We start from the raw sequence: 25,199 nt of genomic DNA on the forward strand, positions 1-25,199 counted from the left end.
GTACAATAGGGATGTAACAGGTAACTAAAAGGACTGCTAGCCAGCATCGCTGTCTCTTTAACAACCCTGAAAGAACACCAGGAGGGACTGTTGCACAGATAACGCTGATCTTGGTATCCCAAAGTGCTTTATAAGTTATTAAATATATGCTACTGAAGTTCATTTAAATGTTAAAGAGCAGCACAGGACCAAAATCTCCATTACAATACAGAGGATTTGCTTTCTGCAATGCAGGATTTGCTGCTCACATCAGCAGCCTTACTGGAACAGTCCTTTTTCCTTTCCCTTTCTTACATCCATCTATGCCAGGGAATGGATACAGGGGGGAAAAAAGGAATTTATGAAGCCCTGAAGGAAGCAGAAGCTTCAAGGAACTCCTGTCATAGATGAGCACCCCAGACAATGTGGTCTCTCTGTGTCACACTCCACGCCCACCCTTCATTCCCATCTCTTCTGTGTGTTTGCAAACTCGGGCTTGATTCCTCCCAGGCCATCATTTCTCAGAGCAAACCAAAACCAGGCAAAACGTGCCATACAAAGCTGCCTGCCAAACACTCCCCAGAAGGGACAGGGGGACAGTTTCTAATGAGAACGAGGAGAAGGGGGAAGAGAAAGACTGCAAGGACTTCTGGAAACACCCGTCCCTTAAAACATCTCACCCACATCCCAGAGAAAAGCTGAGCAAGACCATGAATTAAACTGCTCATGACAGCTGAGGCTGCAGCTTTATTGCCCCTGTTCTGCCATACAGAACCCTGCATTATGTGAATAAACATAAAATGGCTCAGAGACGCACTGATGAGTAGAAGTAGAGCACAGGGCTCCAGGAGGGGGTTAGGGGCTACAGGAAAGATCAGCTCAGAACTGAGGTACTGCTGGTTATGCAACACTAATACAGGTTTCTGGTAGTGCAGTGAGAGTACTTGCAAGTATGCAATAAAACCCAAACAAACCCTGTGGTTTGACAATATCACACAACAGTATTTGAATGTAGTTATTCTGGGGACGTGGTGTTATTACTGCGAACTGCTGACCTTCCCTTCAGCTGAGCTGTTCATCCACCCCTGTGACTCCTCAGAACAGACATTCCCATCACTGATGTAAGTCAGGATCAGACCCAGACCATTCCCTAGGTACAGAACAAGCTCCCTCAGCCCAGCTGGCACTGCACAAGGAACTCTGAGATAACTGCCCCTGCTTTTCACAGCTCTCCTTAAAGGAAGTACATGCAGCCTCATTTACCTCATCCTCATATGCATTTTCCTCCTCATCCTCCGAATCCAAAGGCAATCTTCTCTTCCTCCGGAGACGTCTGACAGGTCTGCCAGCCTCAGCCACCTGACAGCCACTGCTGGTAGTAACATTTCCATTATTTCCTGTTTCTGCAATCATCTGGAATGTCTTTGATATCATTAAACATCCAAAATTAAAAACAATATAAAATTAAAATATTATTCCTGCACTGTTTCCAGTGTCTCTGAACCTCTTGGAATGAGGAGGCCTGGGCTGAGGACCTGAAGAAATGAAAGGTGTCTGCAGGATTTCCTGGATATAGAACTGTAACACTTGGTCTGACAGGTTCATTCAACTCACAGCAACACCATGCTCCCTTTAATTGTTTTCAAACAAAAAATGGGAAAAATCTGGGATTTCTGTACCTCTCCCTGTGCTGCTGGGAGCCTGTTTGAGTACAAATCTTTCCATTCTCAAAGCAATCCATTTGCTCACAGGTTTGGGAATCAGAGCAGGGCACAGCTTGTCTTGGCACTGCAGAAGTAAAGAAAAAGACAACTATTAAATTAAAATGTTAAAACACCTTTCTGCTGAAGTCCTTTACAAACTTTCATTAACTGACACTCAGTATCCCATTGTGAGGGAAGTAACCATCACCTGTGTGCTGCCACACCACCTCAGCAGAGAAAACCCCCTTTTATTTGTAATGTTTTAATTTTGGAGCACTGGTCTCCAATAGTACTCTCAGGCACATCTTGGTTGACTTGATGATCTTAAAGGTCTTTTCAAACGTTAATGACTCCTTGATACCATCTGTGAGGGAGCTCTCTGCTGAAACAGTGAATAATTTAATCAAAGGAAACTGGTGATTACAAAGTAAGTGATGCTGAGCAGCCTGAAGGGCTGACCCCAGGCTGAAGGGCTGCCCCACCTTGCAGCAGTGTGTGCAGAACTGGTGCCCATGGGATGGACTCACTTTGAGAAGTTCATGAAAAGCTCTCGCCCACGAGAGGATTCCCTGCAGGGAAGGACTCTGACTCCTCTCCCCGAGCAGCAACAGAAACAACCTTGTGATGAACTGACCACAACCCCCACTCCCATCTCCCTGTGCCACTCAGGGCAGGAGGGAGAGCTGGGAAGGAGGAGGGTTTGACACTCATCCCTGCTCCACTACAGCCTCACACACACTCAGCTTGTCCTGCTGAGGACATCACAGCAAATCCAGATGCAGAACTAGAAAACCCATCCAGACACACACAGGGTAGCTTTGGAGAAAGCATGATACATGGCAGGCTTCAGAGATTCATCCTTGGAGCTTAAAACACAGGCCATGCAGGAACACTTTACTGGTCCAGATAAAATTATTAAAGTGTGTTAAATAGTGTCGCTATGCATCTTTTATTACTCCTGACCTGCAAATGCAACCAAATATTAAAAAAATTAAACTAAAAAACCACCTTTTTGATGAGCAAAAAGCTGCAAAGATTACCCACTCCTTGATCTTCTGTACTGTGTGCATTATGGAGCTACTGAACTCCAGAATAAAAGAGGCAAGTCAAAGGTGGTTGCATTTGCAAGCTCTGCTCCAAAGCTTTTATTCCAAGCACTTCATTAGTCTGAGATCTTTTCTCAGCCATCTGCACTTCACTGAAACTTCAGCCTGAAAGCATTTGCTTCACTCTGAAACAGGGCTCCTTTGCTGAGTGGAGAAGCCCCCTCTGTCTTCTATACGCTTCCAGGCCTCAGGATCCTGCCTCCAGCACCCTATCAAAGCTTCATCCCAAATGTTCTTCCCTCTCTTTATCTAAAGCTTGTATTTTTTAAAGCTTCAAAGATGCTGGATTTGCTTCTGAAAGGCTCACATCCTTCTCTGCAGCCCCAAGAAGACAGAGCATGATTCCATTTCAACACAAAGAGAAATGTCCCATTCTGAAGAAATGACAATTCTGAGTGGACTCAGCTTCCTGCAGGACTCCATTCAGTTCATCTCCCTCAAACACTTCAGGAGCAGCAGCATCCTGGTGCAGATTCCAGAGGCTGAGGCTGGTGGGACAGCTCGGTGCCATGGCAGAAGGACAGTGGAAGGAGATCTCCAAGCTCCACATGCTGCTCCAGACAGGGTTCCTGTGCCCAGGAGCTGGGAAGGTGCCCAGGCACTGCAGGAGCAGAGGTCTCCAGGGCAGTGACGCCCCTGCACTGAATGAACAGTTCTGGTTCTGCTCAAACCGCTGCAGACAGAGGCCAGGGCTCCCTCCTGCCAAAATCTCACAGTGCACCTGTGGCCAGGTGAGCTGGGGAAGCCTAACCCCAATCCCAGAACACATAAATTTGCATCAGAAAAACAATGAGCATCTTTACTAACAGTGTGATCTGTGGGTGAGGCCTGGCTGATCATGGGGGGAACCTCCAGTTTCATCCCACAGCTCTATCCCTCATTCCTAAATTCTGGAAATGCAGAGTTTACTATGAGGACTGAATCTTCCTTTACACAACAAAGCTCAGCAGAGCAGGTTTGCTAATATGAAATCCGCACAAACCCTCCAGAAATAATCTGTCCTTCCAGAGATGCTCTTGAATGGTATTAAGGAAAAATGCATTTTGTGCATGCAAGAACTGGAATATAGCAGGAAGAGAAAGAAGGAAAAAGGATTAAACAGGAAAAAATATATATATTTGGCATCTTAAGGACAAAGCAGCTCTCTGGACAGCCAGTTATTGTGTTCCAGCTGAACATTCCAACCAGACCCACTAACCAAGGTACTGAGGGCTCTTCCACTTGATCATCTAATATAAAACAACACATTATCATTTGGTGTCTTTCAGTCTAATAAATAATGTGGTGCTTTGTTGATTCTCTGCCATTAGGAGGAATCAATAAAAGTGAAGCTATTTCTGCAATGGAATGTTACTGCTGGGTAAGGAGCTGAAGTGTAATGACTTGGATTGAACACAGGGCAAAAGTTATACCCCTGCAAAATAACCCAAAGGAGTCAACGGACCAATTCCATGTTTTATGGGAGTGTAGACAACTGATCTCAGAACACCCCAAGCATGAAGGTTTATCCACATCTGCTGGCAGAATTGTCTCCTCATAGCTTAAGGTCCTTCACAGCCCTTCCCCACTGCTCAAAGGGAGGAGGAGGAAGAAAAGGAAGATTATCAACACAGGTCGAATGTCAGGGGCCTGATTCTGAATGCCTGATGTGGTAACAAAAACAACCACCTGATTTTTCAGAGCTCTCAAGTTTCTTCAGCTCAAATTTATTTCAGTTGAAATTCATCTTTTCCTCCCCAAGACTCAGAACTTGCAACCTTGAAGGCAATTCTGTGTATTTGTTTTCAGCACAAAGGAACAGAACAGCTGACTACTTTCATTTGCAAATGTCAACAGCCACTCCCCCTCCTCTAACACAGAACCCCAGGTTTGTGACCATCAGACCTTGGTTCTGATTCCTGAGAGCCCTGTTTGCCCCTGAACTCCATTCTTGACCTGAAGCCTTCCAGGTGCTCAACTTTCTACCCTCAGGTTCAGTGTGAGCATAATTCAACCAAAGGCAGACCCATAGACCTGATGCTGGGCAGCACAGGACACGTCAGCATTCCTGCAGCTCCAATTCCAGCACCACCACAGCTCTTTAGGATTATTTTAATTGGGCCAAAAGCAGGAGAGATGTCTGCAAATGGCAATAGGAAATATACCTGGGATCACCTCTGTAGGAGCTCCCCAGCTTCCCCCAGTTTATGGGAAGTGCAGGTGTGGAACATCTGTGGCCATGTCCATGTTCAGGGTCACAGAACATCTCCATCCCCACAGCTGCAGGGAGAGGCAGGAACTGGACTCACTGAGCCTTGTGTTGGGTGGTATTGAATATATTAATATTTGATGGAGCCTTGTACATCTATAAACATTTGTTTATAGCAAATGTTTGGTCACCAGTTTCAACAAGGGCAAGCCCAGCCTTTTTTAGATTTTATTCTTTGTGTTCAGGCTTTAAAAATAAAGAAGCTCAAGCACCAAGATTATTTACAAAGCTCCCTCTAGGAGAAGGAGTTTGGAAGTTACTTGGACAGAAGTAATTAACTTGGAGAATTTACTTCAAACTGGGCCAGGAAAAATGTCAAAAATCACAATACAGAAAATTATTTGGAACTTAAGCAGAGAAGGCCTGATAAAATAATTGGTCTTTCTCATCTCTGCATTTTATAAATCCAGTAGAACCCACAGAAAAATGAAATAATCGCTTTTCTTACAATGCTCCCTTATTAGTAAAATCTGCATTAAAATCAAGAGAATCCAATAAAAGGAAGCAAATGGGGGCAATTAAAAAGAGAGCAGAAACGAACATGAAACATTTTGAAGAACCATAGTCAGGCCCAAATATTCCTCATTTGTCCCAGTTTGTGATTTCTATTCATCTTTAGCATTTTAAGTCTCAGAAACATTAAGGCAAAAGAAGATACTTCAAAACTGAGATGAGTTATTCAGTTTCACGTTGCAGATTCAGATTTATGAAATGATAAATGATTGCCAGGCTGACAGAGATAACGAAGCCTAATTAATATGCTTCCACCCAGACCTCTATGCTTTATCTTTAGACAGGGAATCCACAGGAAAAGGCCAGAAATACTCAGGTTTTGATCTCATTTCTGCCCCTGAACCAGTGCAGGCTTGGGAAACCACCTCATTGTTACTACAGAAAACCAGCTTTGGCTTTTAATATCCATCTTACCTTTGTTAGGAGATGAAAAATTATATACATAAAAAAAAAAACAACACGAAGAAAAAAGAGTAAAAGTTCACTCAAAGTGAGTGTGAAGGCTAAATGGGTAGATAGGGGTTCACTCTACTTCTATAAACACCATCAGACTTGATGGGAAGAGAAATATTTCAAAAGGAATCCCATTCCAGGTGCTGCCAGGATAATTTCCAATGACATGAGGATTTCAGTGTCTCTCTCTGGTGAGGAATGCAATGGTGCAATAAACCCAACACTGTAAATCCAGTATTAATGTGAAGTTTGCAGCACTTCTGGCAAAGCTTCCATGGACCAGGAGGCAAAATCCCATTCAAGAAGCACCTGGCATCAAGGCAACCATCTGATACTGTGCTGTTCTGGGAATAACTGATTTGCAAATCACCTTTCTGCCCTGAAACAGGGCAGGAGCTGAGCAAAGCTGCTCCTCTCACTCAATGCAAACCAGCTCTGAAGCTCCCATCTCCTGGGAGCTCTGCAGCGGTGTCTGACACCTGACAGGTGACATCTGCCAGCCTCTCCTGTGCCATCAATGAGGAACAGAGATGCACTTCAAACACAGACACACTAACCCCATCATGACTCCTTGCAGCACAACTAAAGCCAGAACTGCTCAGAACCCTTAGGAGCTCAGACACCTCGCCTGTACTTGGCTGTGACAGTGACAGATGATGCTTTACTCACCCTCAAAACCTGTTACTCACCTCAGGCAAACAATGTTTTGCAAGGCTGAACTAATACCATCACCAAATAAAACCCCAGCCTCATCTCCAGGAACCTCATCAGTGAGGGACTGAAATGAACCTTCAGAGGCTGCAATGGAACTGTACCAATGCCTCAAGAGAAAGCGCCAGGAGCCACCAGAGATTTAATGGCGTGAAGAGACTATGTCAGTGAAAGGAAAAAAAGACAAAATTCAGAATTGAGGAATTCCAAGCTCCCCCATTGCACTTCCTACTAATTTTTGTTTCCCACAAAGAGGGAAATGTTTTAACTACAAATCAAGGAAAATATTGCTCTGAAAGATTAGAGTGGGAAAAGGGTCTAGGAAGGGAGAGGGATGCTTTGGCTGGTATGGAGGAGAAGCAAAGACTTTTGCTCTAGGTTCCGCCACAGGATCACAAGATGAAGTCCTTGGGTTTTCAGGAGTTTGTCCAGCTCATTTGTACAACAGAGCCCTTCCAAGTTTCCCCTAAGCACACGATAACATATGGATTACGGTATGCTATTGCACTGGGGGACAAGTAAACAACACCACAGCAATGTGACCTCAATCAGCTCACAGGATCAGACAGCAAAATTGTGAGTTTACTCTAAACCAGCAGCTCATCCTAGAACAAAGCCCAAAGCACTGTTGGAGCCTCTGAGCTGCTCATCTTGGTTTGCTGACACAGCTGTGTCAAAAACACACTCATGTATCTATTCCAGCAGTCAGAGGAAAAGCACTGGCACAGGCTGTGGCTGCTGATTGTGCCTGTTCCACACCCAGCCCCGCCCCTGCCAATGCCAGCCGGCATTCCAGTGTTCCCACAGAGCATCACACACCTGACAGCGCTGTTCCTACACAGCATCACACACCTGGCAGTGCTGCCTGTTCCCAGAGCATCACACACCTGACAGTGCTGTTCCCACAGAGCATCACACACCTGAGAGTACTGCCTGTTCCTACAGAGCATCACACACCTGGCAGTGCTGCCTGTTCCCAGAGCATCACACACCTGGCAGTGCTGTTCCTACAGAGCATCACACACCTGGCAGTGCTGTTCCCACAGAGCATCACACACCTGGCAGTGCTGCCTGTTCCTACAGAGCATCACACACCTGAGAGTACTGCCTGTTCCTACAGAGCATCACACACCTGGCAGTGCTGCCTGTTCCTACAGAGCATCACACACCTGGCAGTGCTGCCTGTTCCTACAGAGCATCACACACCTGGCAGTACTGTTTGTTCCCACAGAGCATCACACACCTGACAGCGCTGTTCCTACAGAGCATCACACACCTGGCAGCACTGCTCCTACAGAGCATCACACACCTGAGAGTACTGCCTGTTCCCACAGAGCATCACACACCTGGCAGTGCTGTTTGTTCCCACAGAGCATCACACACCTGGCAGTGATGCCCCCTCGAGTGGGACTGTTCCTCTTTGCCACCACACCCACCTTGCTGCCTCTCTGTAGGTTTGGGTGACACTGTGACAGCCGTGTGGCAGCAGCTCCTCTCTCCTGTCCTTACAGGCACTCAGTGCCGTGCTGGACAGCATTCTGACCTATTCCAAACAGACTGGGAGGGATGAAAAAGAAGGCACAAAACCTTATTCCATACCCACAGAGTTAATGCTTTCTGTTCCTTCATGGAAAGAGAGCAGCAGAAACAGTGCACTTCCAGTTTTGTGGGTTTCACTGAGAGCCTTTGGTGCTGAGCTGCTTTCCCCAGCTCTCCCCTCCTCCTGCCTGGGAAGGGCAGTGACTCTGGGGAGGGCACCTGGCCACTGCCCCAGCCCTGCACAAACCTCCATGGGGCCCAGCTGGGAGCCCAGGAATGACTCTGCAGGCCTGAAACCACAGAGCTGCCAATCCCAGTCCCTGGGAATCACCTGTAATCACTGTAAACAATTCTGAACATCACCTGAAGCCACACAGGAATTACACACCTAAAAAACCTTCATGCTCTGCAGGAGTGACCCAAAGTAGAATCACAGAATCCTAGAATGGTTTGGGATTGGAAGGGACCTCAAAGCCCATCCAGTCTCAACCCCTGCCATGGGCAGGGACACCTTCCACTATCCCAGGTGGCTCCAAGCCCTGTCCAACCTGACCTTGGACACTTGCAGGGATCCAGGGGCAGCCACGGCTATCCTGGGTAACTTGTACCAGGGCCTCCCCACCCTTAGAGAGAAGAATTCCTTCCTAAGATCTGATCTAAACCTGCCTCTGCCAGCATGAAGCCATTCCTGCTCTCCCTGTTGCTCCAGGCCCTTGTAAATAGTCTCTCTCCAGCTTTCTTGTAGGTTTGTTCCCTTTAGGCACAGCAAAGCTGCAATTAGGTCACCCCGAAGCTTTCTCTTCTCCAGGCTGAACAATCCCAATTCTCTCAGCCTTTCAAAAAGTTTAAAAGCTGCAGCACAAATAGGGTTGTCAAAACAAATCCTGTGTGATTCATGCATACAACCTCTACCTGTTTGCTTAGCTCTACCATGCATTTATCCCAACACTCTGCTGGATTCAATCAGAAATTTAAAAACCAAAACAAAACAAACAAGAGATGAGCCAAAAGATGCTAAACCCAGCAATAAAACACCCATTCCTTGGGGGTAAAGTATTTTAGCAGTAAATTGAACCATTCTCTAGAAAATAATCTGTCAAATTTAGCAAAGCACATCTGCCCTCACACCTCACCTGTGGAACAGAGTGATGCTAATTAGGAGAAAGAGGGTTTGGTCAGATCTCTGTTGGCGTTGGTTACTAACTGATTCCACGTGCAGGAGTGTGCAGCTGCCAGGCTTCCTTAATAAGGACTCATTTGGTCATTTTTCCCCCAGTCTCCAATCTGATTTTTCATCCCACTGTGTCTCCTCCTTCCTGCTCTTGCGCCCATGCAGCACAATTGGAGGGCTTGAGGAAAGGCTGATATAGATTAAAAATTACAGAAAATATGGGACAGAGAGAACAGTGTGTGGGGGAAGAAGAACCAACACTGTAACTCATGAATCACCTTGTTACTTCACAGAGAGACTGTAAATGCCCAGAGTAATCACTGCTGTGGGTCAATCTGGTTTTGATCCAGTCTATGTACATTTCCCTGATATTCAAGCTGTGCAATTCTCAGAATGGGATTTAGGCCTCCAGAACACTTTCCTGCCCAGAGGTGAGCCATGGACTGGCACATGGACACTTCACACCTTATTGTCTGACAACACTCACAGTGGGATTGTTGGGGTGTGCTGTGCCAGGACTTGAACTCAATGATCCCTGTGGGTCCCTTCCAACTCAGGGTATTCCATGATTTTATGATCTCCATTGTCATCCTGAGAGGATCTGATTCCATGTCCCAGTGTCAGGCTTGCAGCACATGTCAACTCTCAAAAACTACTAGCTATTGGAATAAGGCCCCTACAACACACTGCAACACTAGCACTAATGGCAAAGGACAAGGGGTTACACTGAAGCTTCACCCTCAACACCAATGGAATATATTGTCATACCCAGAGGTATCTGCACTAAACACTTTTCATGAAGACAGAAGTGAGATAAGGGCTAGCCAGGCCTTCTCCTGCAGATAGACCAACACAATTAAGTACATTTAAAGTAAGACTGCAGACACTGCTTCAAATAAATTCACAATGCTACTTCTAAAAATCAGTGTGAAGACTTAAAAGTTCAGTAAATAAAGAACTGGTGATAAAATTGCTGACAAACAGCATGGTTGATGGAAGGAAAACACACCCTGGGTCCTGAGGAGTCAGTGGGGCAGCAATGGTCTGCAGAGCACATCTGGCTGTGTACCCACTGGCCCTCCTGCACCTTGCTCATTATGGCAATGAAACCCTGAAGACAGAGAAAATCACCTCTGGCCAAGACAAGCAGAGCTGGCCCTGCACAACCTGCCCAGCAGTTGTACCCAGCTGTCCCCAGCAGCTCAAACTGGGCTCTGAGTCCACCCCAGCACTCACCGGGAATTACAATTCATTTCACACACGTTCAGCTTTAATGGGATTACTTGCAATATAAGGTGCAATCAATTTTAGGGCAAAACCAGCACACAGAGGCCAAAAACATCCTCTGTTTTAATTGCATCTGTAATTACTTTGTAAAACTGCAATCCAGCAGATTACCCTGGGGACTCCTATTAATCATTATTACTTATCTCCCACGGCCAAGCAGGAATACTCGCTCAGGAAAAGACTGTTCCCATCCTCAAAAACATATAATCTGAGTAGATTATAGATCATAAACTGAAGAAGAAAAACGCTGATTAGACCACGTCAGACTGCTCTTAATTGCTGTGTAGGGAAGGAAAGTTTGAAGCACCAAGTCTGTTTTCCCTCCTTTTAACTTCTGTTTTACTATATAATAAAACACAGACCTAAAAGGTCTGTTACAATTTGGCACAAAATATCAGAGCTCTTTATCCCTTAATCCCAGTTACAGGCTATTCTTAAAAACTTATCTGGGCAGTAATTGAATAAATTAAATGTTTTCATAGTATAAATCTAATCCGATTTCTTGCAGCACCAGGAGCCCATAAAACTGTCCTAATCTCTTTCTCCTGACACCAAACATCATTTAGACTGTCCCACACCGACCCCTACCCGCAGCCGATCGATACTTTTGAATTATTGTATTTATTCCTCTATTTATTCAGCGCGGACTTCCCCTCCCAAAATCCCCATTCCATTAGTTCTGCACTTTGAATTTGCTGCCAGAAAGTTTGATGGTTTTTTGGTTTTTTCCGTCATGTAAAATCTGTTTTCAAACTTAAATCTTTCTGGTTTTCGGGAGGTCTCCAAGAACTGTTTCTACTGCACTGGATTTATATGTTTGTTAATATTCTTGAGTTGTCACGGTCCCGAGGAGTTTCACCGGAGCGGCGCCCAGGCGGGATAACCCCTATTTTCTCCTCAACTTCTTGGGTCAAAACTGGGCAACCACCACCTCAGAAACTGTAAATACTTTGTGACCGTGCAAAGAACTTAAGCCCGCGTTCTGCCGGCGTCCATCGGCGGGTTTGCGGTGAGTTCTGCCCCTCTTGGGGGTTTAAACGCACTTTGCGTCCCGCGGGGCCCCGGCAGCCCCGGCCCGGCGGCGCCATTTGCGCTCCCGGCCCCCCACCCCCCCAAGATGGCGGCGCCCCCGCCCGGCCCCGACCCCCGCCCTCCCTCACTCACCGCCGGCCCGGCCCGGCCCGGCCCGGCCCCGCCGCCGCCACCGCTCCGGGGCCTCGCGATGGAGCCCAGGCAGCGCTGCGAGCCCCGCGGGCCCCCGAACGCATGCGCGGCCCCGGCCCGGGGGAGGCGGCGCTGGCTGGGGACGGGGACCGGGAGCGGGGCGGTGCTGGATAGGGGGTACTGGGGTACTGGGGTAGGCGGCACTGGGTACGGGGTATGGGGAGGACCTGGGACAGAGCTGGCAGTGCATGGAAATGCCCTGGGGTAGGGATGGCACTGGGATGGGCTGGCACTGGGACATGGAAGCGTAGGATGGGAATGAACGGGGATAGGGCTGGCGCTGGGACGGGACACGCGTGGGGCACCGGGGGCACTGGCACGGGGCATGTGGGTGTGAGGGCACAGCCCCGCTCCCCGAGCCGGCCGGGGGGAGCCTGGGCACCGCCGTGGGCCCTGGGGCACGTTCCTGGCTGGCACGGGATTTGGGCAGCGGAGGTGTGGGATGGGAGCTGTAAATCAGCAAATCGTGACCGCGGTGTCCCGCTGCCTCCCCGCCAGGAGTAACAGAGGTTATTGCCTCGTCCTCTTTGCATTTCTTAAACTTGTTTGTCTTCTCATGTGGGACTGGTATTTTCCTTTGTATTTGAATTTCGGAACAATAAAAGAGATGGGGGTAGGATTTTTTAATGACGCATGGGGGGTTTTCTCCAAGAGCAGAAGCAGGCCCCAAGCTGTGACAGCTTAAATGGAATGGGATTTCGGGAAAATAATACATGAGATTTGCAATGGCTCATTTGAAATACACATCACAATATTCTTCATCCCCCAATTGAGGTACATAAAATACCCTTTAGAATCTTTAAATCTAGTCAGAAAGCAAATACATTTCTTACCTCATCTGTGCCAGCAAGTTCCAACTAAAACACAAATCCTGCAGATGCTTGCAGCCATTGTTGAAGTATTCAGTGGGTCCAGGTTTACAGGGCTGTTGGAGCCAAAAAAAATTGCAAGTAATTGAACCATCCATATTTATTTAGATTCTTAATTTAATTGTTGTAAGTTTTGTTGAGAGATTCCTAGTTTGGAGCTTCTTGCCCTTTTATCTCCCTGCTCTACTGATGGTTTTGCCAGAACCTACACGGTGCCCACCACGTGCATTCCTGCCTTCCCTCCTCAGAACTCATCTCCAAGGTGCCCCATAAGACAATTACCCCAAGCCTAAATCAGATTTGGGGCTGTTTTTCAGTGAATTTTGGGTAGGTACTTCCAGCCTAAAGCTGAGTCCTCACTTTGTATATAATTATTCACACAGAAATGTTACTTGGGACTATTCTGGAATTATTGCAATAGACATTCCACTAATTTTCCTCTCTGGGTATGTAATATAATTATTACTGTTAATACTTTATATTATTACCATTGCCCTGGTTTCACACCTGCTGCCAAGCAGATCTCTGCAGTTTCAGATCAAGACTCCAGGCTAAGAAAGGCCAAGTGCCCACACCAAGGAGCCACACAAGTTGGAGGTTTTGATGCAAACCCTACAGTTTAATGCAGAATTAATGGGCGAGACTCACTCAGTGACATTTATGAGACAGAAATGAACATTAAATTATGCAGCAGCGCCCAGCTAAGGTGTGTGCCTGGCCTTGCCCATGGAATCACCGTTCTGGGGGCACTCCCAGTGCTTCGCACCAATTATCAGCCCTTAAGATGTCTCAGAACGTCCATTCCCTGGGAATTCCTGCTCCAACACTCCCACCCACACATGTAGTGGCTGGGGAGGATGAGCCCATGCCAAGGCCTGTCCCTGCTCCTGGCAGTAAAGCACAGGAGCTCCTGCAATGTGCGGTGTGTCCAAACCCTGCACTGAACACCCAGGAACCGCCAGCGCTCCAGGTGCTCACACATGAAGGATTTTTGGCTTTCCGTCTTCTGACTGCACAACCTCCATCTCAGACAAGTTTCCCACATACCTCCCTTAGGTATGTGGGAGGTGTGTCCTCAGGTACTTAAGGAATAGATGCTTTTCCCAAAGGGCTCACTAAAATCTAGCTTGGTCACTTGGAACAGAGTTGCCAGACAGCAGAAACTGGAGTCACTTTTTAGTCTTTACCAGACTGTATAATTTGCAGATTTTCTTAAAATTATTTTTCAGTTAATCATCCCTTACTAGCAAACATCTTGCCTTGGCTGGTTTCCTTCTGTATTAAGCAGCAAAAAGGATTAAAACTGTCATTTTGAGAGTGTAAGATGTTAAAGCCCTAAATATATATATAGCTGGAAAAGCCTTTTTCCTCTGAAGATGTAGTATATGGTAGAGATAATTCATGCTATAGATATAGATACATGTGTGTATAAAATATTGCAAAGATTCCAAAGGTATGTCTCTGACCACTCTGGCTGGGAACAGAGTCTTATTCTCACTGTAACCAGTTCCAGGACAGCAGGATATCAGGTCTGTTACCCTATGAATGGAATAGTCCCCAGCTATTATGGGGGATTTCCTCCAGTTCCCCCATTCGGGAGATCCCATCTGGACTTCCTGGAATGGAATGTCTGGAGGAGCACACGAGACACGCACCTGGAACATGACTTCATCACGGTACTCAGAAACTGGCACATGTGAATGCAGCTTCTGCCTGGACACTCAGACATTTGTCTGCATTCCTGAGTTCGCCTTTGTCTGTTTCTACATCTGTATGGATTCAGCTTTACATGCAAAGGAACACAAAGAAATCTGTGGTTATCCCTGCCCCAGGCAGAATGAACAGTATGTGAGCTGGCTGCTGGAAGCACTGGGGTGTGCCTCTGGGAAACGCTGTCACTCTGTCAGCCGGAACCCGAGGTCACCCTGCGCTGCTCCTGGGACTGATGCAGTCTTGGCTGTGGTTGGTTTTTATTCTTTTTTTTCGAAATTTCTATTTTTATTATTGTCCTAATATATCTTTGCTAATTTTTTTTTTCATAAATTTGGCTACCGATTTGATCATTTGTAACAGAAGATATCACTTCCACAGAGATTTCTCATGCTGCCGTGGTAATGGGACATTTCATAAAGTCTGAGCCACTTGCTGAGCCCTGACCCCTCTCAAAGTGTGGGGAGATATTTTGTGTTGCAAGCAACTCTTATGATCTACAACCTCTTCATCTTTTTAATATGGCAGGACAAGTTTCAAATGATTAAATTATATGGAATTACTGCACCTATGACGTGACTCTCGTAGGAGAGCCATTGCCATCAAGTTGTGATCAGTTTGGAATTGGCTAAAGGACAGTTTTAGGGGAAGCTGTAACTAACATTTTTGTTTCAGACCAGGAACTCACAAAATACATTTTGCCTTCTATTTTTCAGAATGTTGCTTGCAGGCAGAACAGGTGCTGGGGATGTCACTTCTTCATTCAAAGCTGATTGTGCAGAAGAGCTTGTGGGAAGTTCAGTCTGAGCAATTTGCAAATGGCCCAAGTCTAAATTTGGGATATTATTCAGGAACACCTACACACCTACAAAACTCCTGCTAGAAGCTGCCCTCCCATCTCCCCAGGTCTCCAGGGATGCTGGCGACATACCACAGAACAGCCACCACCCTCTGTGCTTCCAAACCCAGAAGCACATCCTGAGCTTTTTCTTTTATGAAGGCTCTTCCCAAGCACAGGTGTTTCAGTAGGAGGAAAAACTCCTGAAAAATATGCTGGAGAAATAAGTTCTTTATCTGGACTGTATTCAAATGTTGTGCCTACACTGAATGTGAAGTGACTTTCTGAATTAGGAACCTTTTTTCTGTGAGTGACTTTACAAATTCAGGCTTACCTTGATCAATAGAAAATGCTGACAATCACAACACAGCACCACGTAACCAAATGTCATCAAGCAAAAATAGTCTTTATTCAAATTTCATGGAAACGGGGATCACTGTACTTTGCAAGACAGGGAAAAATAAAATAAAAAATTTAATATAAAACAAGGATATTGTCACAATACCAGAATATGGAACTATAGTTCTTTTCCCTATAGATTACTGCAAGTACCTCTATTTTTTTTTCCTTTTGACTGTGCTATTCACAACTTCGTTAAGTCCAAAAAATATGGAACAAAAGTAGTATGAAACTTAAGACTTAGCACTTCCACTAAATGGCAGACATCAAAGGGCATCAATCGAGGGCAAAATCTGTTGAATCCATCATACCTACCTATCAGTCATCACTGCAATTCCATAAACCCACCAGGGTGCAGTGCTCATTCCCTGGCCTCATTCCCTGGGCTCATTCCCTGCAAGGCTCTCCTTGGAAAACAGGGCAATTTGGGGGCTCAAGGAAGAGGTGAAGAGAACCTTTCTATTGATAGAAAGAGAAGAGAACCTTTCTATTGGATAGAAAATGAGCAGAGCAGCCTCACACCAGAGAGCACTGCAGGGAGAGAGCACTGCAGTTAATGACAGACAGACCATCAGGTTGTTAAAAATACACAGCATCAACAGGGTTTCTACTTCAATCACTTGGTTACAGCTACTAAACATGTACAAAAGACTTTTCCAACCATTCCAAGTGGCGTTGCAGCAAGGTTAGGATCTGGAGCGGGACCTTGACCGCGACCGGGAGTGTGACCGAGAGGCAGACCTAGACCTGGACTTGGACCGGGACCTTGGCTTTGAATCAGATTTAGACCTGGAACGAGAATCTGATTTGATATTTGGTTTGAACTTGGAAATGGATCTAGATCTGGAGCGGGACACTGCATCCTCCCCCTCGCTTTTCGCCTCCTTCTTGTCTGACTCGGATTTGAGCTGCTCCTTTTCTTTGGAGCCTGACCTGGACCGCTCGTGGCTGTCCTTTCTTCTCTTCTTGCTGCTGCCTTTGCTGTCTCGCTTGCTGCGCCTCTTGCTTTTCTCACTCTTGCTGTGGCTCCGGCTTCTACTTCTGCTACCATCCCTGCTCCTTTTCCTACTTTTCCTTTTATCCTTGCTGTGGCTCCTGCTCCTACTCTCATCCCTGCTTTTGCTCCTGCTTCTACCCTTGCTAATGCTCTTCTCCCTGTCTTTGCTTCTACTCTTCTCCTTGCTTCTGCTCCTCATGCTCTCCTTCGCCTCTCCCCTCTCCTTACTCCCACTCCTGCTCCTGCTCTTTTCCTTGCTGTGGCTCCTGCTCTTGGCTTTCTCATCGCTGTTATGGAGAATGCCCTCAGATTTATCCTTGCTTTTGTTTCGGGATTTCTCTGCACTCCTGCTGCGGCTCCTACTTTTATCCTCTTTACTTGGAGTCCTGCTTTTCTCTTTCTGGCCTCTGCTACGGCTCTTGCTTCGACTACGGCTCTTGCTTCTGGAACGGGACACAGACCTGGAAGTACAAAAGCAACAGACAGCTCAGCTTTAGTGTGGCAAGAGCGTGCAGAGAATGGGACGGAAAAGAAAATCAAAATGTTCCTGCTGCAAATTTAACACGATGCTTCTCACTGAAGTGGGAGCCCCCAGTCGTCCCAAGACAAAGACATACCTGGATCTGGATCTGCTCTTGGAGCGGCTGCTACTGGCACTGCGGCTCCTGCTCTTGTGGGAGTGTCTGCTTCGAGAGCGAGACCTGCAACACAAGGAACCACCCTCACGTTAGCATGTGTCCATAGGGAGCTTGTGACCCCCGTGGGCAGAACCCCACAGGGCTAAAGCACCTTTCAGCAGCCAAATGTTCAGAGCTACACAACACAGTTACAAACTCAGAGCACCCTCTCCCCCCCTTTCATCCCTGCTGCCATGTCTGGCTGCGAGTAAGGTAGTAATCTGAAAGAAAAGGTGCTAGTTTATTTAAGGGATAATCACTTTCCCAATCAAATCACAGTTTGAATATGGTAAGACACTGACATAAAGCTTTGACTTCAGATTTTGATTTCATAAGCAAGTTCTTCTAGGAACAGTAACGATTTGCTTGAGTTTTCTTGCAACAAGTTCTACCCCAGAATGGAAAGGCGAGTATACTTGGTGCTGCTGAAGCAGCTCTTGGTCAGTCTAGGAAAGCAACAAATCTCTTAGAAACAGGGAACAGGTGGAGGTTTCTAAGCTGAGAAAGAACTGTTAGTCCTGGTGCTTGGAGCAGAACACAGTGTTCAGAGCTGAAGTGTTAGAAGCACCTTCTGTTTCATTCCATGAGCATGGCTCCACCGGCCACGCAGCTGCTCCCACAAGGAACAAGGGCTGAGTTATCAGGGAAGAACAGTGACAGGTGTTCAGGGAGCAGGTCCACACATCCACCAAGAGAGACACCTCAGAACACAGCCCTCATTTGCCCTGGATATTAATACATGCTCAAAAAACTAGACCTGTTGAGAACTCCAAACATTTCCAGTGTTTTGGAACCCAAAAGTCTCAAGCCGCTCTATGTTCCCTAACTGCAGCCTGAGATACGTTACACACATACCGTGAATGGCTTCGGCTTCTGGAGTAAGAGCGGCGCCGTCTCGATCCAGGTCTGTCTTCCATCAATCTAATCTTTCTGCCATTTACTTCTGTCCCATCCAGCTTTTCAAGGGCTCTTTTCATGTCAGAATAGGATTTGAACTCAATCACACCTTCATTTTTCCTTCCTTTGTGTGCATCTGCATATGTCACTTCCCCTGCCTGACGCATATAATCCTAGAGGAAGAGGACAGAATCACCATTGCCTTGAATCCAGAGCCAGGCTTCCAGCTGCCCCTGCTCACTTCTGACGTGATGCTCCCTGAGCAGCTTCTATTCACAGGGATGTCAGCAAGTGTTTGACCCAAACAGCATCTGAAGTGCCAAATAACACACTATGACTTCACAGAGTTGGTGTGATTAGAACCAGGTTGATAGCTTTGAGACAAATTATAATTTAAGGTCTCCCACTTCAAGTCTTAGATCAAATATGCTCTGGCCTCTCAAGTTTCAAATTATAGAAGTGATTAAAGAAGTAAAATGCTTGCTCTCCAAATCATGTTTTCAGAAATAATTAGGAAAGGTGATAAAGGTTGAATATGAAGAGGCGAGAAGCCCACAGAGCAGCAGACCTCCCTTCATCCTCTGCCTTGTCAACATAGCTCGTTCTGCTGTAAAAACCCCCACAGAACTCCAAGCTCAATTCTTTTTCCCATTTCATGCTTCCTGGCTTCTCTGTTTCAATTCCTAAACCTCTATTTAGAGGGTTTATCAGGGGTCTGTTCTGCCCTGCTTTGAGCAAGGCAGAACAGGGCCTTTGCCAGGCCAGGGCATCTTTCAGCCCCTGTGGAAATTGGCTGCAGCAGAAACAGGGCACAGAGCTCTGCTTTGTTTTCAACCCAGCTACTCCCATTTGAAGTACACTGAAATGAAAGCTATTCCCAAAAAAGCAGTAATGCATCCACTGGAGGATTAATCATGCCATGCTCTACTTAGGATTTTAATAGAGAAGCAAAGACAAGCTATTGATAGTGTGAAGCATTAACAACAAAGACACTGGAAGCACCTCTGTACGTACCTGAACTAGTGTAAAATTCACTTACAGACCAGTTTCTACTATGTCAAAGTTTGTTTAGAACAAATTTTACACACCCTTGAAAGAGAACCATAAGAGAAAGTGTTCCAGTAAGAACAAGTGGGTTTAACCATTGCTGCTCAGATAAGGAAGCACTAATCTTTTTGCATCCATTATTGAAATCCTGCTCCCTGAATCCATGATGTGGATAATCACAAGCCAACATGTCACCTCCAGAGTACTCAGAGGCACTGTGGGCTCCACAGTGTCACTCAACACCTCCACTGTTAGAATTACTTGCCACTCCTTTGGATGTCAAAAATAAGTTTTTGGTAGAGATTTTTCATGATTACTCATTCTGAAAGCATCCTTACCCTGAAACTCTCCTTAAAACAGCTTTAGATGATGTGGAAAATCCTAACAGAGAATATGCAGGAACAATGCTGTTGTTTCAAACAGCTCTAGCACCTTAAAAGTTGATGGGTTAACTCCAAACTGACAAGGGCAAACTCCTTCATCTCTAGTGAATCCTACCCCTGGCATGATTTGAGTCTGTTTTGACAAGGCTTAAGAGAAAACACACCTGTATGTGATGTTAGCTGGTGCTAAGCATAAAATTATTCTCCCCCTGTGCAGTGCCGCCAGTTCTGCAGGTCCAACTCCCAACCTCTCATGAATGGCTTCACATATGCAAACATAGTCCTGTATTAAGGTGTGTGTTACTTCCAAAATCTACTGCCCATGGAGTTGCTGAGCTGGAGCAAAGCAGAGCAGCACATCACTTTGCCTGGCTGAAGACGTCTTTCACCCTTTGTGCTATGTAACAGAGAGAGGGTAAGGAAAGGGGCCCCGTACCTTCAGATCCTGCCAACTGCAGCGGCTTGACAAATTTTCCACAATCAATCTGTATTCTGTACGGGTCGGGGGACCGTACTTATCTCTTCCGCTTCTTCTATAACCATATCCACCTTTAGGAGGTGACAAGCAGACAGCAGAGCTTCAGCCAGGGAAATGGAGCCTCGCTCTCCGCCCCGACGGAACCGCTCCACCCTGGCTGCTCCCAAAGACACCACAGCCCCCCTCAGGGCTAAATCCACCCCCTTTATGTAACACCTTGCAAAGACCCAAAGCATTCAAACAGTTTTACTACAAGCTCATAATTAAACAAGGCACAGAACTATAATTACGCTAGAATTAACATGCAATTATATTTAATATTATTTTTAAAACAGTTTGAAAGAAGAAACTGAATAAAGCCAGTTGATTAATGTTATTTACATTACTTTAAAGCTTTCTGAATATCTGACATTAATAAAGCTTCTCAGGCACCTATTTCAGATTAATCTCATATGTTTCTAGCCCTTGGGATCCTCACCACCCAGGTCTAATGGGAAAAGCTTGAGGTCGTCACATGGCTTCTGTTTTTTTTGGACAGCCAAGGGCCACAAAGGTCAAAGAGCCACTCATGGAAAGGTACCCCAAGGTCAGCAAATGGAACGGGCAGTCATCTTAGCCTCAAAGGACTCTTTCAATTAAAACATTGAGGTCTTTGTTAAATCTATGTTAAACATCACATTGCAAATAACCATTCAAATAGTTAAACAAAATGATAATAATAAAAATGGTAGAAGAAACTGTGTTTATTAACGTATCAATTAAAAGAGTTTAATACAACAAACAAATTAATAAATATTCAGATCAACAATTACATTTACAGTTACAGAACACTAGTCACAACTTTGTATTGCTTTCCTTTTATAAAAGAGTAAACCAATGTTTATTTCAAAGAAGCCATGGATACAAATGCACAAGCGCTTACTGCGTCCAGAACCGTAACTGCTGTCGCGGCGTGGGCCCCGGGCGTGCTCCACGATCACTCTCTCCCCACACAGATCCTTCCCATTCAGCTCATAAACAGCATCGTCGGCATCCCGCAGGTCATCGAACTCCACAAAGCCATACCTGGGGACAGGGAAGGAAAAGGGATCACTGGGCAGGAACTGAACCTGAGATATTTGTGCTCAAAAGCATCTCGTGGGTTTCTGCAGAGCCCTGTGCGTGCTGTCCTGCAGATGAGCCTCCTGAGCGTACCTGAGGGTTCAAGGCTTTGAGCCTTGAAAAAAACCTAAAAAATGAAAATCCTTCCAAAACCAGGGAGAGAAATAGGAAGGCATGAAAAGACATCTGCTGATTCTCTGAATTGAAACCTAAAGTCATTCTTCATCAATAAAATGATAAATCATGTGAGAGTGTAATGGCTGAATTCATTTATGTTAGCAAAAGATTACTATTGTGGCATACTCTTTGATGAAATCAAGGGTGTCATCTATCTTTTTAAAGGTAGAAGTTAAACCCCTCCCCACTAAAAGTAAGCACTACCCCACACAGCAAAATTAATAAATAAACACAGAATCACAGAACTGCTCAGATTGGAAAATCCCTCCAAGATCAGGGAGTCTGACCATGACGTTAGACATGGCCTTCATTATCCCTGGCAGTGCCCAAGGGCAGCCTGGAGGGGGCTTGGAGCAGCCTGGGACAGCAGAAGGGTCCGTGCTCGTGGCAGGGGGGGAGCAGGATGGGCTTTATGTCCCCTCCCACCAAACCACTTCCTTTTGGAAAGCAAACACTGATTTGGAACTGAGGTAGATGGAAGGGTGGAAGTTTGAAGCTTTGACCTGTGTTCCTCAATCCACTGCACAAGTTACATCCCCCTGTCCTGCAGGTGTATTAGGATGAAGCCCTGAATTCTTCAGAGCTGCCCAGAGTAATGCAGGCAGGTAAGCACCAGGAGTAGAACCGGTTTGGTTTTTTTCTTAGAGGCATCACAAGCAGTTTGAAGTGTGTTCATAGAAGATAAAAAGCAGGCTGAAAAGTTCAATTTTCTGGTCACTTCATACATTGACTACACACACAGTCACAGAGCTGTGACTGTCAGTGCAGCTCTGAGCAGGAAAGAATGTGAAAACTAAGAGCACACAATTAAAAACTAAAATTTGAAATGGAGAATCCTATATGACCCACACTTTCATTTCCTGAACTTCCCTCAGGTAATAATTGCTTTAAACCATTGAATTGCCAGCTCAAATTACAAGTAGTGAGCAGCAGCTAAGCTTTTGGAGCTCTGTGTATCACTTTGCATTGCATTGTCTCCCTCCAGCATTCCAGTTTAGCTGCTGAAATTGAATTTCAGTGGAATTTCCAGTGGAGGATCCACCAAGGAGAACCCCCAGATTTCCAGAAACAACTGCAAGAATCTCTGCAGTCAAACACCATGCAGGAGTTTGAATTGTTTCCTAGGCAATACCAGAAATAAGCCATGGAGGAAGGCTCAGGAGAGCACAGCTCAGCCCAGGGCTTCCCAAGCACAGACACAAAACCTGATTGCTCAAGTTCCATTTTTGACAAAGAATTTCACTTCAAACCTGTCAAAAGACTTCAGAATATAAAACTAGAAAAAAAAACCGATTAAATTGACTTAAAAGCAGAAAGACAAGTCCCTTTACCACGTCAGCCACATAACAACAGTTTCACATCTGGTAAGAAAGTTTAGTTGGCTTCCCTTCCCCCCCCATCTCCAACAGGCATGAAGCAGAAATATTGAATTTGGGCCTTACTCAGCAATAGGAAAACTGCCCTCCCTCCTACCCCCAACATTTCCAAGGATACACAGCAGGAATGGAAAACAGCAGCCTCAGGTATTTCAGCTAATCTTCAACAAGTCCTGAGGCTGTGTGGGTTAAAACACTGACACATGAACACTTTTTTGCTTTAATAACGGATTTTATTCATCTTATAAACGTGTTAAATGTCCACCTGCCAGCACAAGCAGCATTAAAACTTAATGAGCCTCTTTCACTTTAATGCTCAAGGAGTAACTTGTACAAGAAATTCCTCTTCTCCACTGTAATTAATACCTGCCTCTCCTAGCTATATAATGATAAATTTATATTCCATTCAACCTTTCTAAGGAAGGCTTCAAGCTGAGTTTCTTGGAAAAAGCAAAGGCACTCATGAGGCTTTGGGTGTTGGGGAAAACCCCACCAAAAATGGCAATTTGCTTTTTCTTCAAAAATCCACACTTGAATGTCTTGGCCAAGCCCTGGTGAAGGAGGATCCAACCCTTGGAGCTGCAGTGTGGGCTCAGCTACTGGAAAGAACACAGAGGTATGGCGAGTTTGGGGTGTTTGTGGGGGGGGCAGAACACATCCCCAGACAGCCTGAGGGCTCTGGGAGCAGCTCTGCCCCCCATACCCAGCACAATGGGGCTCTTTTTGGGGAGGTTATCTGGGGTGCAGCCTGGCTCACCCTGCAGTGCTTGCCCTGGGGTGCAGAGGGGCTGGGGGGTGACAGGGTGACACCCTCCCCCTGCAGCAGGCAGGGCAGAACACACATGAGCTGCCCTGAGAACTGAAGTGACACTCAGCTGTCACAGAATCCCAGGTGTCCTGCCTTCCAAAAAGGAGAAGCCCACCCACCCGAGCCCTCCCCAGAGGGGGAGCCCAGGTACCCTGCATCCACTCTAAAAAACGGGGAACCCAACTGTCCAGCCTCCCTCCTCCACCCAAAGGAGAGTCCAGGCATCCGCATCCCCCCGACAGAGCCCCAGCCATCCTGCAGCCCCAAAAAAGGCCCAGACGTCATGTGCCCCCTTGACAAGAAGAGGAACCCAGGCATCCCGCTCCCCATCCCTAAAGGGGACCCGAGCATCCTGCATCCCCAAGGACAGAGCCCAGGTGTCTCGCTATTCCCTCCCAAGGAGATCCCAGCAACCTGTCACCCTGCCCAGAGCGGGGAACCCGGCCAACCTGTCACCCTGCCCAGAGCGGGGAACCCGGCCGCCCTGCCTCCCCCACACAGGGGGAACCAACGCGTCCTGTCCCCCCTCCAGCAGGAGCCCAGACCTCCTGCCCCTCCCCCATAAGAAAAATGAGAAACCCAAACGTTCCGTCCCCCCGAAAAAGGCACCAAGCAGACTGCCCTCTCCCAGTAAATCCCAGCCATCCTCTCCCCGCAGAAAGGGCGGACCCAGCCCCCGGTCCCTCCTCCAGGGGAAGTTCCAGCATCCTGCCATTTCCCAAAAGGGACAAGCCAACATGCCGCCCCAATAAAGCACCAGGCTCCGCGTCCCCCACCACGGGGGAGCTCAAGCTTCTGCCCCTCTCATCGCACCCAAAGGAGGCGACCCGGCCGTCCTGCCCTCAGCGCTGCCCAGAGCGCCCGGGCGGCCTCGTTCCCCGCGGCCCCTCCGAGAGCCTCAGGCGCCCGGGCCCTCCCCTCGCGGCAGCCGGGTCGAGCCCGCGCTCACCCGTTCTTGAGATCCACCTCGAGGATCTTGCCGTAGCCCTTGAAGAAGCGCTCCACGTCGCGCTCCCGGGCCTGGTAGCTGAGGCGGCCGATGTAGACCCGCGGCATCGCGGGGCCGGGGTGGGCCCGTCAGGGGCCCGGGGGCCGCGCGGCCGCCTGACGTCACGGCGGCGCGCGGGCAGCGACGCGGGGCAACGTCACGGCGGGCTACGCCCCTGGCGCGGGCTGGCTCTTAAGGGGGTCATGCCGCCGGGTGGGCCCCACCGGCCCGGGGGTGGGGTCCCGTTCCCCATGGAGAGGATGGCTCGATCCCCCTTTCCCCCGTGTCTGATGGGCAGGACAGCGTGCCATCCCCCTTCCCACGGCTCAGGGGGTTTGTGGGGTCCCCTCTCCCCATACACGGGCTATATTGGGGTTTGCCTTCCCGTGGGGGTCCCGTTCCCCATGTAGCGGATGGCTCGATCCCCCTTTCCCCCGTGTCTGATGGGCAGGACAGCGTGCCATCCCCCTTCCCACGGCTCAGGGGGTTTGTGGGGTCCCCTCTCCCCATACACGGGCTA

The 25,199-nt window shown here is 47.2% G+C and overlaps 2 protein-coding genes and 1 long non-coding RNA gene across 7 annotated transcripts in view; 1 reads left to right on the forward strand and 2 right to left on the reverse strand.

Annotated features, from left to right (window-relative positions):
- LOC134429940 (lethal(3)malignant brain tumor-like protein 3) overlaps positions 1-11,936 on the reverse strand; it is a 43,275-nt gene extending 31,339 nt beyond the window's left edge. For 2 of the 5 annotated variants that reach the window (XM_063177358.1, XM_063177355.1), the window contains exons 1-3: positions 11,875-11,936; positions 1,659-1,767; positions 1,243-1,348 (exon numbers count right to left, since the gene is read on the reverse strand). In XM_063177358.1, coding sequence (XP_063033428.1) covers positions 1,243-1,348; positions 1,659-1,720 — 168 coding nt within the window. In that variant the 5' untranslated portion in view covers positions 1,721-1,767; positions 11,875-11,936. Of the gene's footprint in view, positions 1-1,242; positions 1,352-1,658; positions 1,768-11,874 lie in introns of all 5 variants that reach the window. The other 3 variants (XM_063177357.1, XM_063177356.1, XM_063177354.1) reach the window with 2 other exon arrangements.
- On the forward strand, positions 11,530-16,121 carry LOC134429942 (uncharacterized). Its single transcript, XR_010030691.1, has 2 exons — positions 11,530-11,719; positions 15,230-16,121. It is a non-coding gene; the product is annotated as an uncharacterized LOC134429942 (long non-coding RNA).
- On the reverse strand, positions 15,737-24,798 carry SRSF4 (serine and arginine rich splicing factor 4). The gene is made up of 6 exons (XM_063177359.1): positions 24,641-24,798; positions 21,152-21,294; positions 20,188-20,300; positions 18,280-18,494; positions 17,365-17,448; positions 15,737-17,208 (listed from the first exon to the last, which is right to left on the reverse strand). The coding sequence occupies exons 1-6, from the start codon at positions 24,745-24,747 to the stop codon at positions 16,437-16,439; spliced, it is 1,434 nt and encodes a 477-aa protein (XP_063033429.1). The 5' UTR covers positions 24,748-24,798; the 3' UTR covers positions 15,737-16,436.
- Positions 24,799-25,199: the final 401 nt, after the last annotated feature.

Source organism: Melospiza melodia, chromosome 27 (genome assembly GCF_035770615.1).
Source record: "Melospiza melodia melodia isolate bMelMel2 chromosome 27, bMelMel2.pri, whole genome shotgun sequence".
NCBI lineage: Eukaryota > Metazoa > Chordata > Aves > Passeriformes > Passerellidae > Melospiza > Melospiza melodia.